This window comes from Paramisgurnus dabryanus, chromosome 20 (assembly GCF_030506205.2).
Source record: "Paramisgurnus dabryanus chromosome 20, PD_genome_1.1, whole genome shotgun sequence".
NCBI classification, from domain to species: Eukaryota; Metazoa; Chordata; class Actinopteri; order Cypriniformes; family Cobitidae; genus Paramisgurnus; species Paramisgurnus dabryanus.
In genome coordinates, this window is record NC_133356.1 from 22,358,006 (window position 1) to 22,384,211 (window position 26,206).

The following is a 26,206-nucleotide window of genomic DNA, read 5'->3' on the forward strand; positions in this document are numbered from 1 at the left end:
TACCCACCCTTTGGACACATAGCAGCCATTGTTTTTCATCAGCCAGAGAGCCCAGTTCAAGGTTTCGTTTCTGATGCGTTGGTTGTTATAATAGCATCATGTAAACACAACTCAGGCCTGTTTGTACTTTGTAGCTCTATATAGTAAGTTAAATGAGTTTGGACATCAAGACAATGGTGTGTACATCAGTCCATCTATTTATATCATTGTCATATTCCAGCATCAAAGCATTTTTGAATTTGTTAATATTTTGTACATGTATGGTATGAAATGAAGATGTTTTTATAATTGAATGTGGCAGGTTTATACATGTGATCATTTCAGGGGGCTGCTGTAGAAAAGACAAATAGTCCCTGCACAACATGAAGTTATTTTAATAAAGACCCCAATACTTTGAGGATGGGGATACAGACTCTCAGTTGCTACATACATTTCAAGTTCACGCTTTACAGATACTGAGATAACTGTCATAAACACATTGTAAAAACATGATTCTATATCACACCTTATATTCTTAGACAATGTTTTGTTGTATTCTACTATTTTCTCTGTGGTACATTCACACAAGCTACAATGCGTCATAAATGCTTATTGTTTATTTGGCACTTAGACATACAGTACTGTGCAAAAGTTTAAGATGTAAGCTTGGGAACAATTAACAATTTAGATGAATGTTAAAGTTTTGATTGTTACAGCTATTGAAAAGTGCAGTAAACAAAAACAAACAAAAATTATGTATATTTGGTGTGACCAGCACTACTAATCCTAGGCATAGGCTACTTGTGCACATCTTTTAAGGTAGTTGGCAGGAAGATGTTTTAAGAACTTGCCATAGTTCAGGGTGTCTCTATGTAATACCAGAGTGCTAAGATCAGGGCTCAGCGGAGACCATGTTGCAGCACTCATTGTTTATCTTTTGGCTATAAATAGTTCTTTATGAAGCGCAAATCTAGTGTATTTCATTTTGACACACTGAAAAAGAAGATAGAAAACAACCATCTTAAGACCAATGTTGTATGTTTAAAACATTGAATGCACCTGTACTGTAAGTCTTGCACAGTACTGTATGTGTTTTGTAACAAATGTCTCCAATGCTGCTGTCATTACTAAAAATAAACAATTACCCAGCAAGCAAAAGTTGTTATTTTACCATTTACACCATAAAAAACTTTGTTGCACTCAAATTTTTAAGTTTAATCAACCTGAATTTACAACTAATGTTAACTTTCCTGACTAGTATGTGGTTGTATGAATTATAAAAATAACGTTGAAATGACTTAAAGGGAAAATAGACTCATTTTCCAACTCCCCTAGAGTTAAATATTTGATTTTTACCGTTTTGGAATCCATTCAGCTGATCTATGGGTCTAGCGTTACCACTTTTAGCATAGCTAAGCAAAATCCATTGAATCTGATTAGACCATTAGCATCGCGCTAAAAATTATCAAAGACTTTCAATTTTTTTCCTATTTAAAACTTGACTCTTCTGTAGTTACATTGTGTACTAAGACCGACGGAAAATTAAAAGTTACGATTTTCTAGGCCGATATAGTTGGGAACTATACTCTCATTCTGGCGTAATAATCAAAGACTTTGGTGCTGTAACATGGCTGCAGCAAGCGCAATGATTTCACGCAGTGCCTGATAATAGTCCCCTTGGTAGTTCCTCATCAAAACAGTAAAAATTAAATGTTTAACTCTAGGGAAGCTGGAAAATGAGCCTATTTTCAAAAGAAGTAGCATGTCCCTTTAAGCTAATCCAACTTTATTTTATAATTTATAGCAACTCCTCACTAGAAAGTTGAAATTAATTTTAATTTTAAATTCAAGTTGATTTAACCAAAATTGAATTACGTTGCATGTCGGTTTTGCCAAAATACCAAAATCAACATTGAATAGCAACAGTGATTGCAAGGCATTTGATTTCAATCAGCGTTTGATTTCAATCAGTGTTTGAATTGGGGGGAGGGCTGGGGTGGTCCCGCACCTCCTCTAAGCATTCAGGGACCCCCTATGAAGCACAAAAATAAAAATAGAGGGGTCCTCTGGTTTTTCTTAAAATTAAAATACTATATGAATTTCAAATTCTCATGCTGCGTTGCCACAAAGTGATACTGTCCATTATTTGTCCCAATTTTGCAATAAACGAATTACAAATGTAAACTCTTAAGTGCACCTCACGCTGTTTTCTGGAGAAATTGACAGATTGTTCGATTTTAAGATTGGGTTAGGGGCGTTTAAAAAATATATTCTTAAACTATTATTTCACACTAATTGAGGGGTAAAAAATGGCTAAGGTGTGAGTTACGGGTAATGTGGGGTTTCTTTAATTAAAAGGTGATCAATGACCAATGAAAAATCTTGATCCTGGATCACATCTTACTTCTTGAAATCATGGCGACCCTATAATGATGGGGGGCAGGGGTTGGCCCTATAATCTTTGAAATACTGATTTCAATTATTTATTTATTTATTTTTTCATTTATTTTTGGCCCATGGTTAGACATCTACAAAATGTTTACCTACGCATAAAACCCCAATTTTTTCTTATTTCAGCCTATACGTCTGAGCTGGGTGGCTATTGGACAAAAATGCTTAGGGTATAAGAGCTAAAAAAGTTTTAGTTAACGTTCCACTGCAGTGTTTCCTCTACAGAGATCGGTTCACAGTTCATTCTCCAGGTTAAGAACATCAAAGGTCATGAGAATATCCATATTATTGGTTTCCTTGGTGACAGCAGCGAGTTTGAGCTGTGTGGCATTTCCAGTGTGAGCCTCACCTTCCCAAACTTGGCTCTTATTCTTTTTCAAGTCTGTTCGATTCTCCCCCACGACACACACCCTTTGTGCGTCGGGCACCCGTACACGAAAACCCACCAAGCTTTGGGGAGCCAGCACACCTGCACGTGGCTCCAGCAACACGCATTTTCTCCCCCATGCCAAATACACACAAGGGAACGGATCTATATGCTTATCACACACATTTCTGATAATGTAGTCACACAGCAACATATAGTCTTGTTGGGGGGATTTGCGTCCATAAAGCCCAAGGCGATAGACTCCAGCTCCAGGTGTACACACGCTAACGGTTACCTTAGTGTTTGTAAATGTCAAAAACACATATCGGGACAGCGGGAAACGTGCGTCCTTGTGATATTCGCTGTAAAGCACCGCATGTATTTGAAGTTCTGGTGATGCACAGTGGAAGGTGATGTTGCACCGGCCCTGTGGTGCGTTCACTATCGCCCCCGTGTGGCTGAAGTTGGAAAGTCTGGCTTCTTGTGTTCGCATCCCCGGACCACACCACAGGCCCAGGCCGGCGGGATAAAGCGCGTTTTGATTTATCCCTCTGCCATGACAGTGCAACAAGTAGTTTCCAACGTTTTCAAAGGTCTCGCTTGCGTTGTCGTAATCTCGCACGAATGCTGACAATCGATAAAATCCTTTGTGCGGGCAAATGACATTGCACACCAGCTGGTCTGATGCTATTTGATATGCAAGGCAGCGCTTTGCCATAGCAGCGTCGAGCTGATGGTGTACAAGTTCACACACCATCATCAGAGGTCGTGTTGTTTGTAGGATCACCTTGCACTCCCCATCCTCACCCACCTTTAGAGTCTCTTCTCCTTTGGCACTGCAGCCCTTGACTCCTAGTCCCAATGCCCCGGGTGTTAAGCCCCAGCTCTGATAGGGGTTATCAGGCAACGGCTGCCTTTGGTGGATGCTCGGACACTCCAGCTCAAGAGAGCAAATCCAGCGCAAATCACCGGGCTCACCTTCTCGGCGGGCAAAGAGTTGCACCTCATAAGCACCGGGTTCGGGGGGAAGTAGACGCAGCTTCATCCCTTGATGGGTGACTGATAGAAGACCACAAGAGCTGTCAACATGCTCCTTCTTTGGAGCTCCTGTTTCAGGGTCCCGCTGCCTCATCTCATAGGTAAAGGTCAGTGGCCTGGACAGGGTCATGGACACAATCGCTTCCCCTTCGTCTGAAGAAAACAAAATTTGATGCATTTACAGAACGTTACAGTAATGTTGTGTCTTCCTCTTGAACTCTCATTTGTACAAATACAAATGACAAACTTTGTTTCAGAGGGATGTATTAATATTTGAAATATAACCAAACTGTTTGTACAGAATAAGATTTAACTCTCGAAAGCGGAGTGACAACTGTCAGTTGGCCATTCAGACTCAAAGGGTGTCAGTAGACACTGTCAAGACATTTACTCGTTCCACTAGTGTTTCCACTTAACAAGCTTGCCTGTATTTGCTGCAGTTCATGCTATAGAGGATATTCAGGAAATGTTGGTAACAATAACTTTTTTTCCCATGAGACCGTCTAATCTCTGCAGCAAACAGTCTAATCTGTTTTTTCAGAGCTTCTCAACACGGGCTGATGCCAGCAGCCGGCTAATATCTCATTACAGTGTGACAGACATTGTGTGCGCTTCACTAAGCTTCCATTTTGTGTTTGTGGATTTATTTTAGCTTGTATATGTGTAGTTGTGTTGATGGTGTGGGCTCTGTGTGTTTGTGTACACCTGTGGTTGTTTTGTACTGCGTGGGTTGTAGGAGGGTCAATCCAAATTGATAAAATGCTGAGGTCTTCATGGGTCTCATTTCAAACTCTTCCCTGGAGAGAGGTGTGCTAAGTAGTTGCCACGTCTGGTCATCGGGGAAATGCGAGTTTATAAACTCACTGGGTTCAGTAAGAAAATAATAGTCATCATACCTGCAACAGACAGTAATTAATTAATTATTATTTGTATCTTTTTATTATTTTAGACCATTTTACAGATTTAACAGGCTTTTTTGCATGCAGTGAGAGTGGATATGGACCAGTGACAGCCTTTTGATCATCATTAACCTTTAGTGCAGGGGTCTCCAACCTCTTTGTGAGCAAGGGCTACCACAATGGATAAAACAATCTGGAGGGCTACTTTTTGATATTGTCTACTCAAAACTTTTGTTTTTGTTGATTTATTTTATTTTACCAACTAATATAAATATATGTAATAAATAAATACTACAATTGAGACTATTAGAATGTGCTTTGGCCATGGAGACCCTTGCTTTAGTGTATGAAAAACAAGAGCTTGGATAATAGACTGAAATGTTTCTCACGATTTTTTATCTAAAGTTGTATGTTTTACATCTACATTGCATTTATGCATTTGACAGAAACTTTTTTCCAAAGTGACTTAAAGTGCATTACGTTGCATGAAATGTAAGTTTATATAATATTATATAATATATAATTGTTTGAAAATATTAATTTCTATGATTTGAAAATGTGAATTTTTTTATTATATTTGTGACCCTGGACCACAAAATCAGTTAGAAGGGTACATTTTTGGAAATCGAGATGAAAGAATCATCATAATCCAAAAACTGATTAAATAAGCTTTCCATTGATGTATGGTTCGTTAATATAGAATAATATTTGGCTGAGATACAACCATTTAAAAATCTGGAATAAATGTTTTATATATTTACTGTAGAAAATCTGTTCTTAAAAAATTATCTTTACTTAATATCCTAATGATTATTTGCATAAAAAGTCAATAAGTTTTACCCAAACAATGTATTGTTGGTTATTGATGCAAATATACCCGCGCGACTAATGACAGCCAATAGGAGCCCATAATAGATGGTAATTCTTTAAATATTGTTTTGATTTATTTTGGATGTTTGTATAGTCAAAACATAATTTCCAAAGTTGGATTTGTGTTTAATATTATTCCAAAATGTAAAACAAATATAAAAAAAGAAGAATTGCAGCAGGGAAAATAAGTATTTGACACATCAGCATTTTTATCAGTAAGGGGATTTCTAAATGGGCTATTGACAAAATTTCCACCAGATGTAGCCATCAATCCAAATATTGAGTTCATACAAAGAAATCAGAACATTTAAGTATACAAGTTGAGTCATAATAAATCAAGTAAAATGACACAGGGAATGAGTATTGAACATACTTTACTTAATACTTGGTAGAAAACTCTTTTTTGGTGATTACAGATGCCTATCTAGACGCCTCTTGTATTGAGAGACCAGTCGTCTGCATTGCTTAGGAGTGATTCTGGTAAAGCCTCATTTCTGGTCTTTAAATCTTGAAGGTTCCTTGGGCCTCTTTTATGAACTTTAGTCTTCAGTTCTCTGAAAAGCAGCCCCAAACCATGATGCTTCCACCCCCAAACTTAACTGTTGGTATGGTGTTTTTGGGGTGGTGGGCAGTGCCATCTCTTCTCCAAACTTGGTGTGTAGAATTACTGCCAAAAAAGTTCAATTTTGCTTTCATCTGACCATACTATAGTCTCCCAATAATCCACAGGCTTCACCAAATGCTCCAATCCCAAACTTTAACCAAGCCTCAACATGCTTTTTGTTCAGCAACGGAGTCTTGCGTGTTGAGCGTGCATGGATGCCATGGCGGTTTTCTTTGAAACAACAGTACCTGCTGATGCAAGGTCTTCCTGAAGTTCTGCCCGAGTGATTCTTGGCTCTTGGAGAACTCTCCTGATTATTCTTTGGACTCCTCGGACAGGGATCTTATGTGGAGAACCTGATCGTGGCCGGTTTATGGTGAAGTGATGCTCTTTCCATTTCTGCATAATGGCCCCCACAGTGCTCACAGGAACATTCAGCATTCTGGAAATGCACCTCTTTCAGGTGATCTCCTGGCTTTCTATGCCATTTTGCACCTTGTTCATGTGTTCAATACTTATTCTCTGTGTCATTTCACTTTATTTATTATGACTTAACTTGTATAATTAAATGTTCGTATTTCTTTGTATGAATTTAATATTTGGTTAGATGGCTACATCTGGTGGAATTTTTGTGTCAATAGCCCACTTAGAAATCCCCTTACTGATAAAAATGCTGATGTGTAAAATACTTATTTTCCCCGCTGCAAATATTAAAAAAATTTGAACGTATACAATGTAAAAAAGAAAGATTTGTTGGTGTTCCAACTAAAAAAAAGTAAGTTACCTGGATGCCTTTAAAGTTGAGTTAACTCCAAATTTTAAGGCAACCAGTTAACTTACTTTTTTAAAGTGAACCAACTGTTTTACAGTGTAGTGTACATGATGACAGAATATCAAGTGCGAGCCCATGTCTGTTCTGTATTGCATTATAAACGACCCCAGGTCCCCAGGACATGCACATGGAAATCCAACAGCACTCTGCATATATTTATCTCTGTATATTAGTGTTTATGATGTGTATGCATAACCTGACCTCTTCACAAATGTTTGGGTTTTCATGTTGACAGTGCCAGCGCCCCAGCAAGCATCAAGCAGCCACCACTGACCCCCAACGAAGACAGCATTCCATTCATGATCAGAGTGCTTCTCAGCTAAACTGTCCCCGGCCTGGTATCCCATGCCTTTGCTGTACCCACTCACCTCCACACACTTAATACCCACATCCCTAGAGAAAAGGTGAGAGTTCAGAGGCGCCAGCTGTGTACTGCTTGTATGTATATATAACTGTTGCAATTTGTTACCTGCACATTTCCACACAGAGGCAAGAATATCCACTACATACACCCTTTCCCTGCCTTATGACCTCATCGGTCGAGCAGATCTTTTCAGAGAGACCAAGGTATCCCTCTAAATCATACTCTGTGAACACAAACATTCATTTTTCATTAATTATGGAAATGAGGCTTTACCAAAAAGGCATATAGTCACTGTTTTTTGCAATTCGAAATCAAATACACATGCATGTACAATTACCAATATTATGGCATAGCCAGATCCATATGGCCCTGAGTTTTTCCAGATCACTTCTGCATCCTTCGGTGACTGCACGTGCAATATCCCGAGCGTTGAATATTTCCTGCTCCCTCAGCTAAAATACACACATTTGTGGATGGATGTGTTGTGTACAAAAGCAACTTGTATCTATTATCTGGTTAATCTTTTACCTTTTTTCCTTTCTCAATGGCGAATGTGTCTATCTTGTTAAAGATCTCAGTACTAGAGAACAGCAGTTTTCGGGGTTTCCTCTGAGAGGAGCAGACTGCAGGTAAATGCGTGCCAGGGCTGCCGAGGGGTTTTACAATCTCTGCCTGTGTTTTCTTCACAGTGCTTCTCTTCCTTACACTGACAGACTTTGCTGCACTTTCTGCAGACAGCTGACGCTTAGTGCTTGGCCGCTGATCTTCACATAACTTCCCTTCGTGATTCTCCAACAACAATGGTACAATGGTGAAGGGCTTTGGATGATTTTGCTGTAAACCTCCTGGGTCGCTCTTGTTATTCAGACTGCTTTCTGTGGTGTTTTCTGCTCTAAATTTGGTCTGAATCTCATGGCTCCCGGGTTCATTTTGAATTTTGCATTTCACCTCACTGTTTTCAAACTTCAAGTCAAGGTTATGTTTCTGCGTGTCATTGTTTAAGTCTGTGGTTATTGCAGTGTCCTCTGGTTGGTTGCTCTTATTTGATGCGACTGGTTGAGCAGATGAGAGGCAAGGGAAATGTATAAACCATAATATCTGTCATCTTGGTTTATACATAACAACTGATTAGATATCACTACATATAAACGCCTGTTGTTTCAAAACACACAGACACACATTTGGATGCAATTAAATAAAAAATCTTACCTTTTACAATTGTGCAACTCATACCTCTGGACTGTCTGTCACTGTCAGAATGGTTTTATTAAAGATTTGTCTTCTGTTGTGGGGGTCTGTATATATATATCTATTTTCTACTCCCTGTGTCCACCCCTGTGAAGGGATAGCAGGCTAAAAATACACTTTGACTTATCATGACAACCAATGAACTCAAAGCTACGAGAGAGAGAGAGGGAGAAGGAAGGGCATCAGATACTGGCATGGTATTTCCTAATTAAAGCATTAAGCAGTAAACATGTTTATCTTGATCTTAAAAAGTATATTGTAAAGAATGTTTTTTAAAGATATGAAACATCATTTTGTATTATTTGTATACATTTTATACGCCTGTAATAAAAATCACTGAAATGTAAATCATTGCTAATCTCTTCGGATATTGTCACAATCTGCAGTGTTAAAGACCATACATAGACAGATTTCATCCCAAATCATCCTCATTGGCCCATACTCCATGTCAGAGAGCCTATCTGGGTCCCTCAGGCTGGTTCCCCTTACGTCCCCCCTCTGGCAGGGTAAATTACCCCTGACCAATTACCAACGACAGCCTGCCAGAGTGACAATTGCAACACTTGTGTATTTACTTATGAAGGTCTTCCCTCTAGGTTTTAAAATATACATTCTCTGTGCATGGCATATTTCGGTTTCTTGCTTGTTAACATGAAAGGCATTTCTATGTAGGCTACAGTAACACTTACTGTGTGTAGCCCCAGGCAAAATGAGTTGGCAAAGTATTACAAAAAGACATAACTTTTGTGCTGAGACAAAAGAGCAAAAAGTACAGTGATCAGGATTACATATACAGTACAAAGATTTATGGGTGGTTTGTTCTGTCTTCCATATATCTTATGTAAACAGAACTTAATAACAATGGTTTTATATCCTGGTCCTGGAGTACCACATCACTGCATATTTTGGAGGTCATCCTTACCCATATGAGATTCGACTCATTGCATCACTATAGAGCACCGTGAACTAAACTGTACGAATTTAGGAGTCATCCCAAATGTTTAATGCTATCTCATAGGAATTTATACATATTTTACAAGGTGGCCAATTCATATGAATTCGTAAGACTACAATCGTACATTTTTGTAAAATTTTTGGGTTTCGTTATTGCTTTTTTATGATAATCGTAAGTTTTTGGACAATTAACATTGTAGAAATTTATTTTAATTAGCTATCTTGTACAAACAGCCTGACAACCACCAATAGATGGTCCATGATTTAACATTTTTGTTGGACAACATTTCCAAGTTTAAGGAATATGTTAACAGTTAATTAAGATGTGAATTTAAAACCAACAGGTGTTTCTAAACATATAATTTCCCATTGAGTTTAGGAATAGGCAAGGCAAGGCAAGTTTATTTGTATAGCAAATTTCATACAGAGGTCATTCAAAGTGCTTTACATAGAAATGAGAAAACAATATATAAAATAAAAAAATAAAATGTAAAAATAAGAGATACACGATAAAATACAATAAAAACAAAGATACATGAGAATTTAAAGACGTAATTGTTTTGAGTGAACCCTTGGTATTTCTTACTGACCGGATCCTAATAATCTGAGTAACCTGTTAGGTTTATATTCAATTAGCATATCTGTAATGTATTTGGGTCCTAAGCCATGAAGTGATTTATAAACGAGTAACAATACTTAAAAATCTTTTCTAAATGTAACAGGAAGCCAGTGTAAGGACCTGAGGATTGGATTAATGTGCTTTGATTTTTTGGTTCTGGTCAGAATTCTGGCAGCAGCGTTCTATATGAGCTGTAGTTGTCTAATGGTCTTTTGGGGATCCCAGTAAGGAGTCCATTGCAGTAATCCACCCTGCTTGTGATGAAAGCATGAACAAGTTTCTCTAAGTCCTGTCTTGAGACAAAACGACTAATTCTGGCAATATTTCTGAGATGGTAGAAGCTGATTTGCTTGACTACTGAAATTAAGGTCAGACTCTAAAATTACACCAAGATTTCTGACTTTATTTTGTGTCTTTAGACCCCTAGAGTCAAGGTATGTGTTAACCTTGAGCGTTTACCTTTTTTTTCCCAAATACAATGACTTCAGTTTTGTCTTTGTTCAACTGGAGGAAGTTTTGACGCATCCAACAGTTAATTTCATCAATGCATTTACATAGAGAGTCAATGGGGCTGTAGTCATTGGGTGACAGGGCTAAGTATATCTGAGTGTCATCTGCATAGTAAAATATTTGGTTCTTTTTCATTATTTGACCAAGTGGGAGCATATACAAATTAAACCGAAGCGGTACAAGAATTGAACCCTGTGGGACTCCACATGTCATGGATGTCCACTCAGATTTACGGTTGCCTATGTTCACATAGTAACCTTTCCCTTTCAGGTATGATTTAAACCATTTGAGGACCATCCCAGAGATCCCTACCCAGTTTTCCAGTCTATGTAAGAGTATGGTGTGATCTACTGTGTCAAAGGCAGCACTAAGATCTAGTAGCACCAGCACTGATATTTTACCTGAATCAGAGTTTAAGCGAATAGCATTTATTGTCTCTGTGCTGTGATGCTGAAGGAAGCCAGATTGAAAATTGTCCAGATAGCCAGATAACCTTTTTTTTTGAATGATCTTGTCTATAAACGGAAGATTTGAGATTGGTCTGTAGTTGCTAAGTATGGTTTTGTCTAGGTTACTCTTTTTTAGGAGAGGCTTAACAACTGCCGTTTTTAATGACTCTGGAAAAGTGCCTGTGATCAGAGAGGTATTTACTATTTTTAAGAGGTCAGTTTCTAAGCAGTTAAGTACCTTTTTGAGAAAAGATGTGAGGAGCGTGTCAAGGCTGCAAGTTGATGCTTTAAGATGTTGTACTGTTTCTTCCAAGGTTTTTATATAAATTATGTCAAATTCTGAAAGAATGACTAATTTCTGAGGTTGTTGTAATGATATCTGACTGACCACAGTACAATATGAGGCCGTATTGATCGCCATTCTGATATTACTGATAATAATATGGTTTAGGGCAGGGGTCTCCAACGTGGTGCCAGCGGGCGGTGAGGTGCCCACCAAAGCAAATTATATTAATAGTTTCAACTGTAATATTTATTACATATTTTTATATTAGCTTGGCTTATGTATGTTAACATTTTAAATAATACTAAAACATATTAACAAGTAAAATAAAATAAAATCAACAAGTAAAACTTGTTTTGAGTAGACTATATCAAAAAGTAGTTCTCCAGATTGTTTTATCCATTGTGGTAGACCTTGCTCACAAAAAAGGTTGGAGATCCCTGGTTTAGGGAATAGGGATTTCCTACAAAAAGGCTGTTCCAAGGTCAGCAAACTACATGAAACCAGCTATGTTGACACAGAAACTTTTATAACTTGACAAAATCAAGTCAAGCATAACGCACTGTTATTTTCTGAAGTTTCAATTGATTCAAAATTAGCTAATCCCATTTTTAAGGAATAAAGTAATTATTTTATAAATAGTCTATAACCAACCGCTCACAAGACGTATATATGGTACAAGAAAAGCAACATCTTCATTATGTTCTGAAGAATATAACTAAGGGTGCGCGCGTGTAATGCTGGATCGTGATTGGTCGAGATTTCAGATTTTTGTTGTCCGCTCCTGCTGTCATGCACACCTGCGGAACAGTCGCGTGCTCCGCTAGTGTGACTGCCTGGGTTTCAGTCAGGAGAAAAGACGACAACTTGACTGGTTAGTTTGGTTGCAAATTTAAAATAACTGACAGAAACGCGTACATGGGATGTGATTTCAGGAATTAAGAGTGCAAACTGCAAGACATCATCATGAAAACTGATGAAGACGGAAAAAACACTCGACGCGTGACTGTTAATCGCTTTGCTGAAGGTAGGAACATAAAGTTGGCAAACTTTATAAAAACTTAAACTAAAAACGGGAAATAAATTCAGAGCTGCAGATTTGTAAAACTTCGTTGATTGACATCATTTTTAAATGTCTCATATGTGAATTGGTACTTGACACAAATAAACATCCCGCTTATGTTAATAATGTTAGTTTTTTAATTGCACTTTTTGCTAAACCCTTACTAAAAGTTGCCACAGTAACTAGTTTAAGAAAGCATCATAGATAGCCTTCTAACGAACAGTTATTATAACAACAAGTTGTAAACATCAATATAGTTAAATGTGGCATAATGACTTTTTAATATGATTTTGCTTCCATATTGTTCAGTTTTTTCTGTGCTAACAGTATTGTTGTGGCGAAGACTGTGATTTCCATGGCAAAACTTTATAATGCATATCGCATTTTTACAGAAACCCAAACTGTAGTCTTTATTATCATGGTCTCATTATCCAGAACATGTTATCTTAAGGTTGCACAAAGCCATAACTAATGATACTAGTGTCTAACTAAAGTATCTATGTGAATTTTATATCTATATCTGTTTCTTTTAACTGATTTGGACAGACATTCCATTTGGACAGACATCTTTCCTTATCTGCTTTTTAGAATCACTTTTTAATATATTAGCACATTTAAATGAAAGTACAGTAACTCAGTATCAGCTTGATTCCCTTCACTTGGTGTTTTCTCATGATTAAGGTACATTTTCTGTTCCCTATCGATACTGACACAACAAAAAAGTATGAACGTCCCAATAGCTGACAATACAATAGAGCTGAACAAAACATAAGCTGCCTGGGCTCATGCTCTTAGGGTAATTAGGGAAGAAAGGACTGCATAAAGACTGATCTTTCATTCTGCTATTACTTGTCAATAGCCTTTTGATACAAAAGCTATGAGGTTGAGATCAATGAAAACACCTTGTTTTATCCTCCTTTACCACACATTTGTTTAGCATATATAACCTCTTTTCAAGGCATTATTGCTCTCTCATAAAGACCAGCATGCATTTCAGTTGCAATTGAGATTTTTTTGTTCATCTGACAAGAATTAGAAAGTTCCCTTTGTACACATGTAGACACAACAGTTAAGAGTGTTGATCTTTCTTACTTAATCTCTTGACCTTGAAGCTCATAAAAGGCTTGCAAGTAAAACAAATAAATCTCGTTTCTGTGTTAAATATCATTTTATTGTCACATCTATCAGACTGGTTCAAGATGCTGACTTAAAAAAAGATCATTGTTTCCTCATCCCACATCTCACTGTAAATATGCATGTGCACACACTCCTCTACAAACATGCACATGTACATGCATACCCTTACAAATACTTGTAGGTGAGGGTCTGGGGGAAGGAAGCTCCACCCTTTGTCGTTCAGTCAGTTTAACTGTAGGCTCTTCCTGGAGATACAACACAACTATGTGTGTTTGTGTCTGTGAGACAGACCCAGAAAATATTGTGGTGGTCAAAGACAACCACAGATGAAATTATGTAGACATATGTGAAACATTAACTGAATTTGTTAGAACATACCAAATTTGATTTAATATAAAATCGAATGAAAATAATTCGTAATAAATGTTTCATGATGATAATGCCTTATTGATGTTGCATTTTAAATCATTTTTATGCAATCTTTATTGATCTTTTTTTTTGTACAGGTGTCTCGAGATACACAAAGTCTAAACAAAGTTTTAAACATCTACAAAAGCATGTTTGCAGAAAAGCTTAATGTTAAAGGGATAGTTCACCCAAACTATATCTTTGTCCCCTCATGTCGTTCCAAACTCGTAAGACCTCCGTTCATCCTCGGAACAAAGTTTAAGATGTTTTATATTTAGTCCGAGAGCTTGTTGACCCTGAAAATCTACATACGGTATTCTGTCCATGTCCAGAATTGTAAAAAACATCATCAAAGTAGTCCATGTGACATCAGTGGGTCAGTTAGAATGTGTTGAAGCATCGAAAAAACAAATTACAAAAATTACGACTTTATTCAGCATTGTCTTCTCTTCCATGTCTGTTGTGAACGCATGCGCTAAACTAAAGTCATGTGACTGCAGTGACACGGATGACGTGTTATCCTAAGACATGTTTGCGAAGGTTTTTTTCCAAATTTACACCGTCCATCTCCCTCAGACTGTAAACGAAGCCCTGTAAAAATAAAGACTGTTAAAAACAGCTAGGGCACACCAGATAACACGTCAGCGGCGTCGTACATCATCCACATCACTACAGTCACTTGACTTTAGTTTCACGCATGCACTTCACAACAGATGCAGAAGAGAAGACAATGCTGAATAAAGTCGTAATTTTTGTTATTTTTGGACCAAAATGTATTTTTGATGCTTCAGCACTTTTTAACTGACTCACTGATGTCACATGGACTACTTTGATGATGTTTTTATTACCTTTCTGGACATGGACAGTAAACCGTGCATACATTTTCAATGAAGGGTCAACAATAGGGCTGGGTATCGATTCAGATGTTCCAGAACGATTCGATTTCGATTCACAAGCTATTGATTCGATTTTGATTCTCGATTAAATTTTCGCTACCTGTTCTCGGGTCTGTTTTTTTATTCTCGATTCAACTCAATGAATATAGATTTAATACTATATTAATAAAAAAAGAACAGTGAACAGCAGTTTACAAGTGGGTAATTAATAGAAAGAAATTAAAAGCCACAACATTGTCGTCGTCGTCGTCTTGCTTGCGAAATCTAAAATGCTTCCATACCTCTGACTTGATGGTGAAATCTAGTGAAGAAGACTAGTAATTAGATTAACGTTAATCTTACGTTCAATGTAACTGAAATAAATATGAAAGAAAAAAATCGATTCTGCTCTTTGAGAATCGATTTTGAATCGACCACGTTTTAAAAAATGATTAATCGAAAAATCGATTGAAGATTGAAATTTTTTTGCCCAGCCCTAGTCAACAAGCTCTCGGACTAAATATAAAACATCTCAAACTGTGTTTAGAAGATGAACAGAGGTCTTACGAGTTTGGAACAATATAAGGGTGAGTCATTAATGATATACCTTTAAGCCCTGGTGTTTGTAATGTGAAACAATAGCGTACAAGTGATGGTATGTGAGATTTTGAGCTTTTGTTGTCAGATCATAGCTTGTATGTTATACTGTATGAAAGTGTTGATTTCAGGAACCATTACCCATAATTCCCAATATCCATATGTTTTTTTGAAAAATAACACAACATTTCCTGTGAAGCTTATGGTCTAACTATCACTGTCTATCACAGACAGGACGTAAGGTCCAGGGCACAGCACAATGCATTTATTATATTGAGTGTGTGTGTACAGTATGTGTGTTTAAGAGAGAGCTTTGAAATCATAGCCCTTTGAATCAAGTACACAAGGGGGCAGTGCATCACCCAGAACACTCTTTGCTTTGCTGTAGGGAATCTCTCCCTGTTGGCCAATGCACATCGAGTCCCTAATCTAGCCCAAATATTTCGCTGTTCAGCATGTGTGTTTGTCTGGCACCCCCGGACAACTCTGCTGAGCTCAAGGACAATGGCAAGGTCATAGATTGACCTCACTCTGTGTACCCACAGCATCCTGTGCCCACATCAGGATTTAACCCTTTAATCCCACATGCGCCATGTATTTTACTTTCTCATACAGAAGTGGATAAAGAGGGAGATAGACGTGTTGTTTGTAAGGTTTGATCTTACAGGAGCATGTAGATTAGATTATTTTAAATGCGTAGGTGGCCGAATACAGCGTTTTGCATGCCATACTGTGGGAGGTACCGCTGCCCAAGTCAGTTATGCCACAGCCATAATAGATTACTTTAAAGAGCAGTGCATCATAGTACAGTTTATTGCATACACAAGAGTTACACAACATTCTAGACCAACACATACACACATGTTTATACACAAGCATTCCTCTAAAAACTCTTTTACATGTCGGCAGGTGTTTTTTTTTTGCCTTTGATGGCAACAAAACGAAGGAAGTAGAGAGGGGTTCTGCACTTTTTATAAGACTTATTGTGAGGGCCGAAATACAAAACAGATCCCCATACCCCCCGCTCCACTCTACAAAGAAATAAAACAAACAGCCCTGGAATGATGAGTCATTACACTGCAAGCAAGGCAAGATTGAGATTCCTCAAACTTGAATTTTATATATTATCTTTTTTGCACTTATATTAGAAATTAATTATTGTAACTACTTCACGTTAAGTTTATATTCAAACTTTTTTGTTAATAGATGTGCTTTCTAACTTTATACATTTTGTTACATTCATAATTAAAGTGTTTTTTTTTTTTTTAAGTAAATATTCAGAACTTAAGATCATGATGTCATCTGATTTTTGTTACATTAGTTTGCATGCTGATTTATGATTGCTGTTTTCTCTTTCTAGCATGCATTTAATTATTTAGCGCCATTTACACTTCAAAAACCTCTTAAAATACTTATTCTTACACCTCAAAGCGCCCCTGATGCTTCATTTCAACCTAAGCATACCTAAAATGTTACCGCTTTTCCTTTTTTGCCTCGCAAGCATTAGTATTTCCTTAAATCTAGTTTGCCCCGCTATTCTCAGCCAATCAGCAAAAATTAAACAGCCAACTATGCAATAGGTCGCTCTGAAACATCATGACTAGCACCAACATGTCCTATCAAAAATAGCAAAATCAAACTATCCCAGAGTGCCTCAAAACTGGTAATGTGATTTCAAAACCATGCCATTAAAACTAATGGTAGAATGAGGTCATCTCTCATCTTACAGTAGTATGAATGGAATTAAAACCTCAAGGACATCATAGTGACATTGATATAAACATACAGCTTTTGAAACACATTGAAACACATCTAACAGAATACACATTTTATGGAGCACCTCATCATCACACACACATACTTCTCTTGAGCATATACACACACAAAAGTGATTAGAAATAAGCTTTGAAGTTCATTGTTACGATTTATGACTGCGAGCGCACAGTATACAAACCTAGGCGAAGAAACGCAGGCTTTAGGACCCAGAGTCACAGCTCAGTGGAGGCAGGGCAAGGCTGACTCACTAAATATGTCTGAGGAATGAGAGAGAGAGAGAGAGAGAGAGAAAGAAAGAAAGATACAGAGAGAGAGAGAGAGAGAGGTAGAAGTAGAGAGAGGAGGGGAGAGTGGAGACCGGAGCAGAGGTGATCTTACCCTCATTAGTGTCAGGACAACAGGATGATTATGGGTTGACAAGGGAATGATGGAAGCCAACAAAGTTCTTCATTTCGTGCCATCCGGTAAGAACCACATGCACTCTCAAACCTACACTCACTTATGCACACGCATGCATATGCACATCCTCATAAACTGACACGACTGAGCATCCGAGGGTTCCCTGAAATTTGAGACTGTGTACGCTTAACATGTGCTAGTACAGAGGGATGTATATGTGTTGCTTTAAGTTTTGCCTCTGTTGAATCCTGCAGGTCTGTGGGTTGTTTTTCTCGCCAGCTGCCCGTGCTGCTGTTTTTTGGGGGTGCGTTATACAGGAATGCAGACAGGCTTTTTGAGGCTGTTTTTCTAGAATGCGTCGTAAACGCTTTTATGTTAATCTTTGTAGTGCAAACAGGAAAAACTGAAATGATATCGTACACTTTCGCACACACGCAATCGCAACGACTCGTGCAAATGCACAGTTGCACACAAATACAAAAAAGGGAACAAATACAACAGGAAAACATAGATGCAAAACACAGATGAAAATCAAGTACCTGTAGGGTAGCACTAGGAAGAAAACGCTTATTTGCCTGATCAAGCAATAATCAAGTGTGTGTGTGTGTGTGTGAAAGAGAGAGAGAGATAAAGAGAGAGAGAGCAGGAGAGTATATGTAGTTGGTTGTCTTATTTGTACGCAAGGTTGCTGTTCAATTTGTTCGATTTTGAGAAGTCACCCTAATACTGCATGCAACACACACACGCGCTGTCAGAGAGGTTGAGTGCACATATATCTCTTTCTTTCCTTTTCCTTCCATTAAACCCTTTTTACATTACCACTAGGTAACAGAAGCATAAAGACACTCGTCTTCTCACCAAAGCACATGCGCATACTTTAAAGACATTTGCGTAACCGTGGGTTGAGCTGAAATTCTTGTTTTCTTACCTTGCATGATTTATGTGTGTGTTTTTCTCTATGCGTATAACACATAGCATCAACCGCACATGTTATGATCGACAGAAGATATTTTGCCGACTTTTTGCGGTTGTGTTAACTCAAAACAAATCGTTGTGGCGCTTTGTTGATACCATAATTTTTTACAGAATCTCAATGTCATTGGAGCAGGTCATGGTTTATTTAACATTGCTATTGAAATACAAACACACTGTGTTTTAAAGACTCGGATGAGAACTTTCTCTTATGCAATATGCGGTATATATACAAATATATGTGTATGTGTGTGTGAATTTTGCACACATGCAAATATGCAGGTCAGTGGTCAATGCAACAGGAAGTGGCACCTGTTTTTAGACATGATGGTAATGCAGAATAACATTAATGTTAAGACTAATGTAATAAAATTTGTTTGTCCATCACGATCACTGTCTTTCTCGTCACGATCACTGTGACAAGCATTGCGTCTCATTACACATACTTGCATTACACGTAACGTGGACATTTTGTCCCCGGATTCCTTTATTTACGGTTTTCCTCCTGCACGTACACAGAGAACATCACAATTGCGCTCACAGATGGTGGGGTATGAATACATGTCATTTTGTAGACGGCCTGTTGACCTTGTGTGTCTGCGTGTCCCCTTATTTGTCTGTGTTTGCATTTTTCCTTTGGGTACTAGATAGACTGATAATGTGGTTAGGCGACTTTTCTATTTCCTACTTTCACCCGCTGTATATTACATTCTGAAAGGGAAATCACACATTCCACTGTTCATCTCCTCTGTTTACGGTATGCTGTAAATCGGCCATATGGGCATCCTCTCTCTCATCCAAAGAGCATCGTCCGCGAGCGCAGAGTAAGCAGCCGCCGCAGACATTCAGATGATGGAGAGCTTGATCTTCCTGACCCTCTTCTGATTTACAGACATGATCAAAAGATGGATGTGAGTGTGTGTGGAGGGCGTATTTTTAGGTTTATGGGTAAATATATGTGTGATGTTGGCATTAATAAAGTGCTGTATGTTGTTTGTTAAAGCTCAATTAATTTCAGTGGTGTACTGGAATGCCTTTCGCTAAGATTGCGGACAGACGTGCCTCTGCTTCTCTGTAATGAATTAAATATAGCTCACGGGAAAATCGGGCGTCTGAAAGTTACGTTCTGTCCTCACTTTGTTACTGAATGTCAGGAACCCCCCTCTCACGTCCACACACATGCTCACAAATACACACGCTCGCAAACAAACACACCCCCTGCCCACCCTCGGAGTAAAACCCAGATTGCTTCAAGATGTCGGAGGATGCCAGTGTTGATGAATTCCGACCTTTGATTGCGAGGCTGCCCATGCGCCTGGGGAGAAACCTCACTTTGGGCATACACTCACAAACATGAACACACATGCCACCTTTTCTGATGGATCACACCATGCATATACACAACACGCATTTTTGATACGCTGCAACTCAATTGCGAAACACACAGACTCGTGTACATTTTGCCAAGGTTGAACTTGTATGAGAAACCTGATCTTGCAGATCACGTCTGGCATAAACCTGGTACCAGAAAACTGTACAGCATAATAGGACATCGCAATCTTCAAATATCAAACAGCCTTGATGTTTTAGTCAACAATCTACATTCCTTGTATGGACACTTATGACATGGCTGTCTCTGTTTTGCTGTCTCTCTCCCTTTTTCGTTCTCACTTGTGTTTCGTCTCTGGTTCTCTCTTGTCCTGTGGCAGTACTGTAGATTGTAAGGGGAATGGTGGCCTGGCTTTAATAGAGGAAGAAGCGAATGTGCAAGCAATTAGCAGGAATCCCCCAGCAGAGCGCTCACGAAACCAGAGCAGCCGACACGAGGCGAGATATAGAGGAAGAGATGAGGACAGGAAAATCTGTATTCCCTTGACGTACAGGACAAAAGTGTCCATGCAAACACATTTAAGCCCAGAGTTCCCCTGGCAGGGCGTGATTAAAGACGGCTGTCATGTTGAAACATGTTAGCGCTGCAGTCACTGGATCTTGACGTCCACCTTGTCTCTGTCCTCCTCTATCTATCTCATTCCCTATCCTATACTCAGGAGGACACGTTATAGCTGAAATTGAATAAATGTTTGAAAGATCATTTAGATGCTGGTTTTCCTGTTGTTATTTGGTATCGCTTGCTTTTGTACATGGTTTTCTCCTGCGGCTTAAAGGGAATTAGACGCTGGCTCACGTATGTCTATATACCTTCGTGTGATGTATAGAGTATCCGTAGATCGCTATCAGGGTCACCTGGTGATTGCTCCCATCACACTGAAAGAATGAGGTGAGAATGAGCCGGGCGCTGCAGAAACATCTGTGCTGTATGACATTCATCTATGAGCGCTGGATGAAATGGCCGCGGCTTTAGGATTTCCCTATGAATGTCAGTGAAAGGTTGTTAAACAAAGGTTTAACATACACCGTATAACACCTTTCAAATGCTCTAAAAGGGATATATAATACTATATAAATCTATAATCAGAACGCTTCAACAGGTACCCTTTAGATTGTTTCCCCTCATTGTACAATCAGAGCATCCTCAGCCTCAAGGGCACATCAATGGACGCTTGCAGTGCCTACAACCCATTCACAGAGTGGTTCATGCATATTGCATAAAGTGGCAAGAGCTGTCTCAAATCACCAGTTCCATCCAATCTTATTGGTCGGTTGGTGCAACGTCAGGGAGTTGACAGGTGCATCATTTCATTTGGAAATAAAGACGAATTTACTAGGTTGCTGCCTTGTGTGCTTTTGATGAATTAATCACTTAAGCACTTTAGCATTTATAGTTTTGTTTGACACACTTTGTGACATCTAAATTAGATATCTACAAGAAGAATTATATGTGTATGTGCACTATGTGCAGATTCTGTCTATTTTATGTTCTCAGTTACCTTAATATGAAACTTCATAATGATTGTGTAGAACAAGCTGGAAATGGACCCATCTTTATCCTGCTACTGTAGGCTTAGACTAAAATCAGAGAGGTTTTCCACTAGAGCATAATTGATGTGTGCAGCTGTCACACCTGCTGAGATTCATTCACCTTGGCCCATTATAATTATATAATAGTTTTATTATAATTATAAATATACCTGTTATCCTTGTTGGCACTGCAATTCTTGTTTCACATCATTCACACATTAAAGAGCACCTTTTTTTCCGATTCACATTTTTACATTTCCTTTGGTGTGTAAGTGTGTATTAGTACATGTTAATGATATGCAAAATGTACACACCCAAAAGTAAACAATGACGCGAGTTATCGTCTCCAACGTAAATCTCTTTTCTTGGACTACAACAAACACACGGATTGTAGGCAACAGTTTACTTCCTGGGATTGATGGTTTAGACAAGACCGACATTATCATAATTCCTCCTGCTTCTGACTGGGGTTCCAAGCGACCCGGAAAGATACCAAACGTGACGCGAAAACACTGTAGATCACTGATTGGTCTGAGAAAATAGTCACGTCATCGCTATAATGTAAAAGATTAGCTTTCAGGGTTTCCGCGGAGTCATAAAAAGTCATAAAACGTCTTAAATTTAATAATGAAAATTTTAGGCCATAAAAAGTCATAAAAACATCCAGATTTTCCATACAAGGTCATAAATTACATTAGCCACGTCTTAAATTTATATACTCGTTCATTCATTGTTGCCTTTCCCAACAAAAATGCGCTGGCGGCGGCATTCACTCGTTTTGCCTGTTGTAGTTCTGTCTGAGGAATCTGGGTGGGATAATCACAGCGTTCCAGGACTAAAAGGTCCATGCGGCAGTGCAGCAAACAGACTTGTCGGAACTTCTTCAGAAATCCGCGGTCCCGCGCGAACTCCGAACTCTCGAGAGTCAGCTTAGTTTAACTGAAATCTCCAAGTCTATCACAATGGGAAAGTGTACATTTTAACGAGCTATGGCTCGAAGACGGTGTGTTTAGTAGTTGGCTCAAGCCCGTATCAAACAATCGGTATCAAGCCTATTGCGCACTGTGTAAGAAGGCGCTGAGCTGTCTATTTTAGGCATAAAAGCCTTACGTTCGCATGCCCTTAAGTCAGAAAAGCATAAAGTTGCTGTAAAAGGTCTGCAGCGGGTGGAGGTGATCAGTCAGTTTTGTTCGGCTCCGTCACTACCCAGTCCAAGTACAGCACGGGATTCCGTTTGTCTCGTATACACTTGTTACTAATTTCAATGAAAGTAAAATTCCTTTCAAAAGTCTTTATTTTTTATTTTATTTTTATGTTATTTTTCGTTATTCATGTAGGTCATAAATTTAAATCATAATGGTCATAAAAAGGTCTTAAAAAGTCTTAAATTTGACTGACTAAACCCTGCAGAAACCCTGAGCTTTACCTCAGTGCTAGCTTGCAATGTCTCGAGCAAACATGTTGTCATCTGCTCTGCTATAAGTTCCCAAACTCCCATTTAGCGATGAAAAACATCCAGAGGTTGAGAATCAGTGACACCATAAGTTTTTTCCAGACTTGCAGTTTGTGGCGGAACATTCGCGATGAGCACATTAGCATTATATATGCTTAAATGCAACTTCAATGAGGCTCAGCGGAGCGCCCTTGGCTGACGCCACGGGTGTTTGAACAGAAACTGTCATGTGAGACAGAGGTAGTCATAAACGCGATGTGCAAACATCTATTTGTGGTGGTCAATTTTAATTTTGTGGCAAACTGAGAAGTAAATAAATGTATGGGAATGTACTACGACGCTCTCACTTGTATGATGTCACAGCAGTAGGCAGCGCAAATATACATCTCGCCTATTATCCATCCCACTGCCAAAAGTGATACTAAACTCGATGGAAAAGCTAACCATGCCAAATTGAGGTGAGCTGACCCGACCCAAACTAAACTAAACCGTGGGGTACTATGCAATGGAAAAGCGCTACAAGTTAACTCCTGTTATACTACGGGTCTGTTGAATGCTTGAATCTGACTGGCTGATGAACGTTCTGAGGTGTGCAATTATTTTCTGGAAAACGTATGGCGAACATAGCTCCAGGCAGCTTTCTTGACCGCATCACAGTTCCATATCACTTCGCATAGTTAACTGTAAAAAAAGGACTATCAAAAACAACATGACAGACGGTTTTCGGAGGCTGTTTAGAGAGGCAAAGAGGTAGCCTTATTCACACAATCTCTCTGTCTCTCGCTTGCCCTCTCTCTCTCTTGCTCGCTCTTTTTCTTTCTTTCTCTCTCTGTGTCTCTGTCGCTCTCGCTCTCTTTCTAATAACTTCATTAATAACTGCATAAGAATGCTATTAACGGCTCAAGCCTCCATCGTCAGCTTTAAAATGACGTTTTGGAACAAGCAAAAGAGTCATTGGATGAGACGCGGAAGAAATAGTCCTACTCACAAAAAGCGATTTACGGTAAGTACAAAAACGGGACGAATCCCTCTTAAAATATATTATGTGATCCATGTCTTGAGTTGTGGTTACCGTAGTATAAGTGGAATAATAATGCACACCTGAGGTGTAACACATAATTCAACGGCCCGTCATCAATTATTCCTTACTTTGCAAGCAAATCTTTTAAACATGGTAAGGAGCTTCAAGTGTCTGGCTGACTTCAGAGGTATTCTGGCCAATCACAACGTACAGATTAGCTGGCCAATCAGGGACACAGTGCTTTCCAAATCTTTGCGTTTCAGGAAAATAGTGAAATCTGGAGGTTAAAAAATGTACGGTATGTGCAAAATAATGTGTTCTTAACAATAAACCATGCGAACACATTGTATTAAACCAAATACACAAAATAACATTGTTTTTTAGAAATGAAATAGGTGCACTTTAACTGTCATTTTTCTCATTTAATTATTTGATTTTTTTCCAACACTTCGTCAACAATGTGCGTATTGATATTTCTTTGCAAGTTTACATGGTTTACTTGTGGTATATAAACTGGATCTTCAAGAAATCTCTCTTAACTCCGTCCCTAATCATATCCTTATTCTCACAAGATCCTGTTTCGCACTTGTATGTATGTGTGTCATTAGTGGTAGTCAGAAGGAATTCCCTCTCTAAGCAGTTAGGGACTGGAGTGCCAAACAGCCCGTAGGCATATTACATCTCCTTTGCTCACCCGTAGATCAGGGCTCTAAGTGGCATTTAAAAACCGGACAGACAATCTAAAATCTGTCTTATACCTCTCTCTCTCTCTCCCTCTCTCTCTCCCCCTCTCTCTCTCTCTCTCTTTCTGTGTAGTAAATATATAGTATATGTGTTTCTCAATGTAGTATAGGTGTTTTTCTTTCTCTCTCTCTCTGTAATATAATTGTCTCTCTGCATAGTGTGCATAGTATAGATGCCTATCTGTAGTATAAGGGCTCCAGTTTTATGTCATTTAAAAAAAAACATTAATTTATCATAAATTCGGTGTAATCAAACCTCTACCAACCAACAGCACTACATTATATAATTGAATATGTTTTGGTTCATTCAAATTCTAAGTTTGAGATTGTTTTATTGTTAATATTATTTTCACATGTTTGATGTGCTGTTTTATGGCAGGCCATGTGCCCTGTTTCATACCCCCCCACACACATTTAATGCACCTTGTCCATTTGTCAGGAAAGGGATTAATGTTTTTGCTCTGGCAGAGTACCATATGGCTCGATCTAACATCCCCTTTAGACTCAATTTACTAGATTTATTTTGTGATGTTACGCAAACCTGTTAAGATGTGCTGGGAGATTTTTATGACAAATGAATTATTGTCCTGATGTAAAATTAAGCATTACTTTATTTTACTAGCACCGTGTTATTTGACAGTAAGTGTTTGTTTAAAACCATAATCCTGACTAATGGGTGCCTGCATGCAACCCCTGCATACAATAACTATTGCATAATGCACATTGCACACATTTGAGATGTTTTGCATAGAATTTTGTAATCAGTGATAAAGATCTGGAGACACTTGAAATGCAGAACTTACTTTGCAGTCCATTTAGGTTGGTATGTCAAAGGAAACGGCGAGAACGAGCCTGTCTTGTGCGACCTCGCACCTTTGTGATGAGCTCATTTAACTGTGAGAGAGAAAGGTTCACTACACTCCCGTTTTCACATCAAGCAAACTATGCAAGCTACCTCAGCTGCACACGACCACACACTTACTATTGCTATGGCGTTTCATCTTCTCACTCTTTTATCTGCAAATTTGCATGATTTGCCAGAAAGTGTCCGTCCATCCCGATTGTATTTCTCTTGCATGTTGAGTCTTGTCTGAGAAGAACAGTGTGAGAAAGACAGAAGGTAAATGAAGAGAGAAGAAAACTAGAGCAAGATACATTTGATGTTTTATGCTCTTTTGTGTCGAGTATGCAGAGGTTGTGGTTTAGTTGCACACTAACCACATACATGCACGAGTATTTCTTAAAGACCAGACCACCAAGCTCTAAAGAGACGCGATCTTAGCGCTCACTGGCGCAGAGAGCTTGAAATTGCCTGAGTTTGTGTAAAAGGAAAGGACTCGCTGGTTACAAAGCCTCTGTCTGTGACTCACACTTTT

At 38.6% G+C, this 26,206-nt stretch overlaps 2 protein-coding genes across 7 annotated transcripts in view; one reads left to right on the top strand and one right to left on the bottom strand.

Annotated features, from left to right (window-relative positions):
- Window positions 1-1,386: 1,386 nt before the first annotated feature.
- Window positions 1,387-25,875, bottom strand: ky (kyphoscoliosis peptidase). Of its 2 annotated transcripts, XM_065297096.2 has the most exons (8): window positions 25,634-25,875; window positions 8,614-8,802; window positions 7,933-8,456; window positions 7,742-7,856; window positions 7,510-7,627; window positions 7,242-7,433; window positions 4,541-4,731; window positions 1,387-3,988 (listed from the first exon to the last, which is right to left on the bottom strand). In XM_065297096.2, exons 2-8 carry the CDS (start codon window positions 8,633-8,635, stop codon window positions 2,664-2,666), a joined length of 2,487 nt encoding a protein of 828 aa, XP_065153168.1. In that variant the 5' UTR covers window positions 8,636-8,802; window positions 25,634-25,875; the 3' UTR covers window positions 1,387-2,663. The 2 variants fall into 2 exon arrangements, with proteins under 2 accessions (XP_065153168.1, XP_065153169.1); XM_065297097.2 differs by lacking the exon at window positions 25,634-25,875 and having other exon boundaries at window positions 8,614-8,840.
- The window catches only part of slc4a11 (solute carrier family 4 member 11), a 67,420-nt gene continuing 53,519 nt past the window's right edge, over window positions 12,306-26,206 (top strand). Inside the window, exon 1 of one of the 5 annotated variants that reach the window (XM_065297084.2) lies at window positions 12,306-12,494. In XM_065297084.2, coding sequence (XP_065153156.1) covers window positions 12,434-12,494 — 61 coding nt within the window. In that variant the 5' untranslated portion in view covers window positions 12,306-12,433. Of the gene's footprint in view, window positions 12,495-17,604; window positions 17,788-26,206 lie in introns of those variants that run through there. The other 4 variants (XM_065297093.2, XM_065297087.2, XM_065297091.1 and 1 more) reach the window with 4 other exon arrangements.